This window comes from Corvus brachyrhynchos, unplaced genomic scaffold, assembly GCF_000691975.1.
Source record: "Corvus brachyrhynchos isolate BGI_N302 unplaced genomic scaffold, ASM69197v1 scaffold58, whole genome shotgun sequence".
In the NCBI taxonomy this organism is placed as follows: Eukaryota; Metazoa; Chordata; class Aves; order Passeriformes; family Corvidae; genus Corvus; species Corvus brachyrhynchos.
The window spans coordinates 684,611-694,278 of record NW_008239539.1 but is presented as its reverse complement, the minus strand read 5'-3'; the positions used below and the strand labels follow the sequence as shown (position 1 = coordinate 694,278).

The 9,668-nt window shown below is 48.4% G+C and overlaps 1 protein-coding gene across 5 annotated transcripts in view; it reads left to right on the top strand.

Moving 5' to 3' along the window:
- The window catches only part of SLX4 (SLX4 structure-specific endonuclease subunit), a 29,000-nt gene extending 19,671 nt beyond the window's left edge, over positions 1-9,329 (top strand). For all 5 annotated transcript variants that reach the window (XM_017741251.1, XM_017741252.1, XM_017741254.1 and 2 more), the window contains 6 exons: positions 1,108-1,254; positions 2,121-2,290; positions 3,096-5,539; positions 6,453-6,555; positions 6,768-7,208; positions 7,813-9,329. In XM_017741251.1, coding sequence (XP_017596740.1) covers positions 1,108-1,254; positions 2,121-2,290; positions 3,096-5,539; positions 6,453-6,555; positions 6,768-7,208; positions 7,813-8,173 — 3,666 coding nt within the window. In that variant the 3' untranslated portion in view covers positions 8,174-9,329. The remainder of the gene's footprint in view (positions 1-1,107; positions 1,255-2,120; positions 2,291-3,095; positions 5,540-6,452; positions 6,556-6,767; positions 7,209-7,812) is intronic.
- Positions 9,330-9,668: the final 339 nt, after the last annotated feature.

Below are 9,668 nucleotides of genomic sequence, written 5' to 3'. Positions count from 1 at the left end.
CGAAAGGTTGGCTCTCCACAGCCCACTGCTAATGTAGAAACCTGCTAAGAAAATAAAGAGCTGTGTTGTTCCAGGTGGAGCTGCATCTCCTGCAGATGTTTCCTGGAATAAAACTTGCAATTCCTCAGCTCTGCAGTAGGTTTGAAAAGCACAAGGTCAGTGATCAGGGTGTTAACCATAAACTGGTTTCCATGTGCAGTCAGGCAGTCTCTCAACCCAGCCATGAGCTGAGGGTGTTTCACACTTCCCCGAAGCACTCCAGGGCCACCCCCAGAGCTGCAACACTAGGAGGGATCTGAGTCTTGAGAAGATTGCCTGGGAGCAGCTCCAGAGGAGCTGTCTTGCCATCCTTGCTCTCTTTGGCAGCATACCCCAAGCCTGACCTTGCCATCACCATAACCAGCCACAGGTAATTCAGCCCTCCCCAAAATTCTAGCAAGGGGTTCTGGAATGATAATAAAAGTTGTGTTTCTTTTTTAAAATGGAGTGGAATTTTCAAAAGAAGTTTCAGTAGCATGCTCATAAATTCCTTTGAACTGGATGCCTACATTAGTTTTATTCTGTTGGGGCGCCTTGTTGCAGAGCTGCTCTTCTCAGCTGTCATTGCCAGACAGTGAAAAGTGGTAAGAAAGGCTCATTACCCCCTCCTGAGTCATCCTCTTTCCTTTTACCCTAATTATAATGAATTGAGTTCAAGTCTGTGGAAATGGAAGTTACAGTTGCTTCAAATTGTGGTGGGAAGCAGTAGATGATGAGGCCAGCCATAGGCTGTGGTAGACCACAGCAGGAAACACGTGGTGAGATCTGAGGGTGATAATGTGTTGTGACACAAGTACAGAAGAATACAACACAACTGCCCTTTCTCCACAATGAGCAGGCTGTGAAAAAGTAGAGGGGAATGTCTGCTAGACTTATCTGCTTGTCCTGTGGAAGACCTGAAGTTCATAAAGCTGGTGATTATCTTCAGGAGGCAGAGGTGGTGTTTCCAGGCTGGGGCCCCCAGCGCAGCAGTGCTGATAAACTGGGTTACTCCCTTCTTATTTTTTCAGGGAAAGTGTTTGACAGCTGTAACCTAACACCTGTCTTTGTGTTCCTTCTGTGTCCTAGTCCTCTCTCAGGTTGCTGGCTCAAGATTTCGGTGCCATGGTCAACAACCCCCACCTGAGTGATGTCCAGTTCCAGGTGGACAGCGGGGACATCCTCTATGCCCACCTGTTCGTGTTGTACGCGCGGTGTCCGGTGGCGGCTCAGGCTGTGAGTGCTGCTGGCATTCCTTCTGCTGCTGGGTAGGAGAGCCCAGGCTGCCCCCTCCCACAGCCAGCCAGTGCCCCAAACCAGCACAGAGCACTGCTGGGCTTAATGGCAACTGCCTCAGGACCTGCAGTGGTTTTTCAGCTTAGGGAAACCGGAATAAATCCTGACAACGTGGTGAAAGATGTGCTGCTTTATCTAGGGAGGCTATGGGGAGTCAAGGATCCTTGCACTGCACCCATGAGCAATGAGGGAAGCTTCCCAAGTGCTTCTCGCTCTTGAATTTTTGTTCCTGTGCAAGCACAGACTGCCTTGTCCATCTTGGTGTGTCCTGCCTGCCACCCAGGCTGGGAAATGTGAGCAGGGAGTAGGAAGATTCTGGGGAAGTACTTTAAAAAAATCTACGCAGACGTTTTGTCGCTCTTGCCTTGGAGGTACCTACACTGCCTGTGCTTTTTGCAAGGCTAGTGAAGGAGTTCTTATGTTCCCAGAGCATTTTAGGTTGAATAGCTCCCAGCCTGCTCCTATGCAGCTTCCAGGTAAATTCAAAACAGACCAGAGGAAGCTCATGCAGAGAGATGTAGATAACTCTGGAAATTGTGCTCTGGGAAGTAATTTGATTGCAAAACTAAGTGGTGAACTCTAAGGTCACCTTTGATATGTGTGACTAAGGCAAGTAGTTAAAAAGTTAACAGCTACAGGTCAGGAAGGACATGGCCTCTTCCATAGGGAGCTCTTGTAACTGCCTCACCTTGGCATCCTGGCCCCAGGGTAGGGCATGGGCAAATGGAAGGAGCTGATGGGAACAAGGATGAATGTAGATGTTGTGTTGCTTTATTAGCAAACAGACTTTGCTTTCTCTGCCCCAGGTACACAGCGAGGGGTTGGTGGTGGAGGAGGATGGGGCTGCGCCGACGCACCGGGTGCTGCTGAGCGACATGTCGGCCGAGGCTGTGGCTGCCTTCCTGAGGTACCTCTATGCTGCTGACACCAACTTCCCTGCTGGGCTGCGGCCCCAGCTGCAGGCTCTGGCTGCCAGGTGTGTATCCTGAGCATGTTTTGGATCCCCTCAGGCTTTCAGCCACACAGACCCCAGTTTGAGATCTTCCGTTGCAGTTTTAGCGGCTTACAAATTCCATGGTGCTCTGCTACGTCTTAAATGAAACTTGCACATAAGGACATCCTGCCCTCAGCTTTTCCGCCTGTATGAGAGTTTCTATGTTCAGTATATGCTCAGCAGACTTTGGCTGAGAGTTTTGTCTCAGGATGGCTGTTGGCAGCTGATGTTGAAGATGATGAGCACAACTTCTAAATGTGATTCTCACTTTATCTGAACAACACTTACAAAATGTATTGGATGCTCAAACTTTAATGTGTTGTGTCAGCCATGCTCCAGTTGTGGTCCTAGCCATGCACTAAGAGCTTGAAACAGGAGCAGTTGCTGAGGTATGCCAGGGACATGGCTGGGGCTTGCCAAGTGTATGTAGAGAGGTGCCCTGTCACTCTAAAAAGCCAGGAATCTTGCACATGGCAGATACTATCCAGCCTCAGCCATTCCATGGGACTTTCCCATTGCCAAAGGGATTTAGTGTAGTCAGTCTCAAGCACAGAAAAGGAAGAATGTGCCTGATACTTTCATGTTAGTGACAGCTGGAAAAGGGTATTTGGAATTTTAGGAGTACACTGGATTTTGTCCATCTTAGGAAACTCAACTCACCATCCTCACGTGAATTCCTTACAAAGCTCACAAAAGTGATCTGACAGCCAAATGGTGAAGAAATACTGGAGGAGGAAATACTAATTACATCCTTGTTACTATAATTGTTACTATTGTATCCTTGCAGGTTTGGTGTGAGGGAACTGATGGCAGAGTGTGAAAACAACAATGGAGAGAGCCAGGTGTCCTCCGGAGTGGATTCAGAAGATGATCTTATCTCTGTGAGGGATGAAGAAGATTGTGAGGACAGAGCTGAGAACTTCCAAGACCTCTTGAAGTCAGTGTGGGTGGGTGAAGATGAGGAAGAAGTAGCTATGCTGAACCCTGAGTTCCAGAAGGAAGATGATAGTGAGGTGGGAGAACAAGAGCTGGAGGAAATCTATGAGTTTGCTGCAACTCAGAGAAAGATGGCTCAGGGTGAAAGAGAGGTGAGCAAGGCAGCATGTTGCAGCATCAGCAGCGACACCAAGGCAGCCCAAGGTACAAACCAGCAATCTGAGGAGGAAGAGGTAAAGAGACCTGAATCTGCTTCAGTAAGCAACAGCCTCAAAGGTCTGAGGGATGGCAACAGTGTGGAAAGATCTGAATGTCACTTGTCTGCACAAGAAGAGAAGATGCAGAATATAAATAGGTGCAAGAGCATGAATGATCCAGAGGCCACTATTGTGCCTCACCGCAGTGAACCTCAGCAATGGGATGGAGCAGCCCATGGTGCTAATGAAGGAGGGGCTGTTGGGGGATGTAAGGATGTGAAGGATTCCAAGTCACCTCAGGTCTCACATGACAAGGCAGATCACTGTGGAGAGCAGTTTCCTGGTTTCCAGGGTGATACTGATATAAATGACAGCTATGAACGTTTGTTTTCTGCCTCTCAGGGGGATCACTGTGAGCCTTCCCTGGTGAAAGAAGTTACCAAAGAATCAGGAAAGTCCCCTAGTGAAAAACATGTTGGTCTCAATGATTCTCTTCTGTTCAGCAAGTCACAAAAAGACTGCTCTCCGTGTAAGAATGGTTTTTGTGTCCCTTATGTGTCCCTTTTTCCTGCTCTTGGCTCTTCACCTGCATCTCCAAAATCAGAGGGAAACTTTGCCAGGGAACATATGTCAACACCAAAGCAAAACAAAAAGGAAAAATCATTCCCATCTGATGAAATACACTCCCAGAAAGCCGAGGAGCCTGATACTGCATCAAGAAACGAGATCACAGTTTCTCCAGCTGAGCTTCCTCACAGCGAATCAAACAAGCATGCACATGTTCCAGTGTTGTCATCACCAGGCAGGACTCAGGATGCTGCAGCTCAGGGGATCAAGGAGGGTGATGTTATTGTTTTATCTTCTTCTGATGATGAAATGGAGTTACAACAAGGCAAGAAGTTGCCAGAATCTGACTCTGCTCCAAAGAAAACTGAAATCCTTGGGCTCCTGAGGTGTACAGATGTAGAACAAAGTTCTGAGATACCAAAACCTGACCATAACTCATCAGTCCCCGAAACAGAGCAGAGATCAACCCAGGTCTCATGTGGCAATACAGACACAGTGTGTGTAAGTGGCGATGTAAAGGTGTCCCCTGAATTTCCTCGCAGCAGACAAACAGGTGCTTGTACAGAAATCAAACAGAGTCCAAACCCGAGCCCTGGGAAAAGGCTCAGTGATGAACTGTCTCCAGGCACAGACTGCTCCTGGCTCGTGCCAGGAACACCAGTTCTGAGCAAAAGCAGAAGCTTCTCAACACAGACTCAGGTCACAAGTATTAATTCTTTAAAGGGTCCAGAATCTAAACTCGGCACAAAGAATGTAGCAGCAGGTAATAGTAACCATGAAATGACTGGAAAGTTAATAAAAGATCATGAAACAATGTTGTCAGACGAACATTTGCCTATGGAGAACTCAGCCAATGGGAGGAGCCCACCCCGCAGCCTAGCAGCAAAATCCTTTTCCAAGAACTCCCTTCCAGTTTCTCCAGTGGATCCAGTTCTCTTCTCCCCTGGCCACACCAACACAGAAGACAAATGTGCCAATATCTCAGGTTTACCCACACCAGTGCCTCCGTTCCAGGAGCAGCCACTGGAAGATAAAACAAACATCAGTGTGGTTGAGCTGGAGGACAGTGACAGGGAAGTAAGTCTGCCTTCTCTGGGGAGCAGTGTCCTGCTGTGTGAGGAGCCCCCAATCCCTGTTGATGACTGCTGGCATGTTGAGTATCTGTCACCAGTCAGAGGTGATGGCCACGACTCCGGCCAGGTCAGCCATGCAAAGACCAGCATGGCCAGCAGCCCCAGCCCTGGCTCTTGGCATGAGCAGGAGGAGAGCCCAGTCCAAGTGCAGGGAATTAAGGGCAGCACCCCTCTCCAAGGAAGTCCTGCTTGCAGGAGAACGACTTTGCACTGCCCTGAGAAGAGTCCTATTGAGCCATGTTCATCAGTGGGCAGCAGAGCCAGTTACCTGGACTCCAAAATCTGGGATGACTGGAATGGAGAAGAGAAGGAAGATGAACTTCCAGAGATTCTTCCTCTGTCTCAGAGGTTGGCAGCTGCAGCAGGGGCCTGTCAGTCAGATCCTGTCAAGACTCCTGGTGAGAGCTTGTATTGATACTACATTTATTAGGCTAGGTTAAACTGGTTTTATTTTAATGCTTATCTTACCTGTAGTTCACTTGACACACTGAAAGAGTCTTTGGGCCTTCTGATGCAAAACATTTGGCAGGGCCAGGCACAAAGAAGGTGCAGTCATTTGCTGTGGGAAGGAGCCTGTCTAAATGTGGGATGCCTGGAGTGTAGCCACATGTTTCATTGTCACCAGTCCATTGGTAGTGACAGTACTCCTTGCAGAAGCTGTGGGTACTTGGAGAGGGAAAAGCCAACCAAAACAGTACAAAACACAGGCTCCAGCCTGCTTGCCAGCAGGTTGATGTCATTGATGTCATTGTATCCAATTAAATATATTATTAAATATGCCATACTAAATTATTAGTTTAAGGGGTGATTAGAACATGATATGTGAGACTGGCTGTGCTTGACAGTATCAGTAAACTGGTATCATTAAATCAGTATCTAACTCCAGACCCCAGTAGCTTGATTTGCTCAGCTTTTTTATGCATCAAGTCTCTGTTATGAAATGTCCTTCCTGGGAGAAGGACCACTGCACAGAATTCAGTAAACATGGTTGTAACTGCTTTCTAAATGTTGCCTGTTCTAACAAAGCCCTGACTGGCCTCATTTTCAGATGTGACATATGTCCCAGTTTAAACTGTTTTCTGATGTAAAGTCAACGAAAACGAAATATCCTAATTAAGGGGGGGGGGAAAAAGTGTTGACTGTTCTGTCCAATGTGAAGCTGAGTAATAACTAAAACAGCTTGTAAGGAAGTAGTTGCTATTAAACGATTATTAGATAATATTAGATTTCTGCCACTAAGAGGAGAAGTTAGCAGCCATTTAAAGTCCTTTCTGTACTGATTCTCATCACAGTAATTTCATTCTGCTGCAGAACCTTCCTGTCAAGAGAACAACAGGTCCCCCAGCACTCCAGTGACACCCATGCCAGCTTATTCCATCATGGAGACCCCACAGCTGAAGAAGGAGCTGAGCAGGTGAGCATTACCTCCCCCAGGATGGCTCTTTACAAGAGGAACCTGCTGGCAGGTAGTGTGAAAGAAGGGGAACCATGGTGAAGCTCCAGCCAGTACTTTCTGAGGTCACATCACACTTTTCCAGCTGCAGTTCCTGGCCTGAACCTCTTGCTGAGCTGTGACAGTGGAAGGTGCAGCGTTACTGTAACCTAAACTCCACGTTTCCCTTTCAGATTCGGTGTCCGTGCTCTCCCAAAACGCCAGATGGTGTTGAAGCTGAAGGAGATATTCCAGTACACTCACCAGGACAGGGACTCTGACTTTGAGGATGAAATCCCCTATTCCCAGCCCCTCCCACAGAAGTCCCCGGCTAAAAGGCTGACGAAGGCAGGCCAGGCTGCGGGCAGGAATCGTTCCCCGAGGGCTCTGGGCAAGAGGAAGCAGCCTGCCAAGGCTTCTGCAGTGCTCCCTCGGGATAAGGCTGATGGTGCATCCCATGGAACAGGCTGTGGCACATCCAAGGAGGGAACTAAAGTGCCACATCACCCCGAAGGTGCCAAAGAGCAGGAAAGGCCACCTGTGTCCCTGGCAGCTGATGCCGAGGAGCTCCCGGCATCCCAGGAGTCAGCAGGTTCTTCAGTGGATGGAAGTGACATCTCCTTTGGTTCACAGAGGTGAGGCAGTGAAATCCTAGACAAAACACTCAGTGGTGCAGGGCAGAGGTGAGGTAGGAATGAGGTAAACAGAGGTGAGTGTCCCAGTGGCCTACAGTGGCCCTGCCTCCTCCTTGAGTGTGTCACGTGGAGGTCAGCACACTCCTACAAAAGAAACAGGCTCTGGATTTCAGTCTACTTCCCACTGAACTATTCTCAGGACACAAAAGGGCTGCTTATGAGCAAGGCCCAAATCTGGTATGCCTGGTCTGCAGGTCAGTGAGACGGAGCACTCGGTGCTGCCTGAGAACCTGGAGCTGGAGTTAAGAGAGGATGGCACAGCACCCCTTGGCTGAGCCTGCCAGGAGGGAAGGGCCAGGAGCCAGAAATTCCATAAAGCTCTGGGCTGGGTGAGCAGGACCAGCACTGTCCTGGCTGGGATGGGCAGTTTGCAGAAGCCCTGCCATGTTCTGCCTCATTCATTTTGTAGGTGCTCGTAGTGCAGGGTCGTGATCCTGCAGAGGGAAGTCATAGTTCTTCATCATAAGGGATTTGGGGAGCTCTGGTCCTGTCCTTGTTGGCCTGTTCTTTCCTTGACCTCTGGTCTGTTTCATCCTGCTTTTAGTTCCTTTGTGAATGGATTTGAAACCTGTGCTTTTGCATCTGAGGAGGAGGAAGAGGAGTTTCCAGCATCTCAAGCAGCAGCTCGGGAAGAGGAAAAGCTGGAGGCAATAAGGTGCTACATCCGCTCCAACACGGCCCTGTACAACAGGATTCTTTTCTATGAGCCCATCGAGCTGGCTGATCTGCATGCAGAGCTCAAACAGAATGGCATTAAAATTTCCAAGGCAAAGCTGCTGAACTTTCTGGATTCTCAGTGCATCACATCTACCATGGCCAAAGCCCGGAAAGAGAAGGAACAGAAAAGGAAGGGGAGCAGAAAACAGAGAAGGCGATACCAAGTGAAGCCCACTCCTACCCCCTGAAAATTCTGTACATGGAGGCCTTGCTGCCAAGCTGGAAAGTCCATTCCCAGCTGGTGCTCCAGCAGCAGGTGATGGATGGAGCCCTATTGCTCCTCATGGCCTGATCCCAGGTGAACGGGCCTGAGCTGCACTCCCATTGCCAGCCCTCTGCTCCGATTGCACAAACCCCCCATGGCTGCCCTGCCCTCAGCACACAGCTCACCTGGAACCTCTTTCCACCTGATTTGACTCTGGTGCCTTTTCTTTCCATTTTTTCTGATAGATTTTAGGTCCCCAACTTTTCTTTGTGCTGGTGCTTCCTTCAGTGACACTTGCCAGGACCTATTCCCTTGATCTGGGCTGTGAAATGCTTCACCCTTCACATTCCAGGATTCAATCCACTGTCAAGCACTGCCTGTTTAGACTCCTGTGACTTCTGTATTTACTTCTTCAGCACAGTTTGCACTGCTGATTTTTAAGGCAGGGAATGCTGTGGAAATACATAAAAGGCCTTTTTTCTATACTTGCTTCACTTGGCAATCTCAACTAAAACTCCTAAATCTGTGTTTCTGAAATGGCTGCAGAACAGGGCAGGGGTTTGTTCTGTTCCCTTTGCGACACCTGCCCAAAGCGCCCCTGACACCCGAAGCCTCAGGAAAGCCCTTTCAATTGGAAAATCCAGTGGGATGTGTCCATCTGCCCATGGGATCTGTGTTCAAACCCCTCTGCTCCATTTCCTGAGCACCCTTTTCCCTGCTCGGGCTGGCCTGAGTATGTCCCCAGCAGAGATGTCTTCAAGAAAATATTTAAGTGAGCACTGGAACTTTTCAGCACTTCTCACAGCTTGAGCTAAACCCACTGCTTGGAACAGTCCCGCTTCCAAACTGGACTGGTCCCAGTTGTAAAGTGTCTGGGACTCCTGGGGAAGTCTTGGACCCTAAATTGTCATATTTTATATATTGACCTTCACAACAACAACTGACTTTTGTCTGTTCTGGCAGTTCTGAGTGTGCAAAGGCTCACTGAACAAAATGGACACAACACAAAAAGAGGGCAGATTTCTGATATCTTCATGTATGTGGGACATACAATTTTTTTATACAGTATTTGTTTTTGATTTGATACAATAAACAATTTAAATCCTGTCCATTCTCATATGGAACAGTAAACAAACACATCAATGTATAAAAAACATGAACTTTATTGAACTAGACTACTCTTCCCAGCTTCAACTAGAGAGTGAGAACATGACTGGGAAGCCTATGCCTAAAGAAAACATCAACTATTTTTAAACTTGAACTCTTTGAAAAACTTCAACTGGGGGTGGAGAAGACTTCTTGGAAACCTATTTCCTATTAACAAAGGGGTTCCTAACACCTATGGGCGGGAATGTCCCAGTGCCCGGGCTCAGCACTGGTCACACATTCCCTGCCATGTCCACCAAGCCCAGAGATGAGCTGGGGCTGGGGAGTCTGCTCTTCTGAGTGCCAGCGTTCCTTCGCCTCCTCCCTCGGGG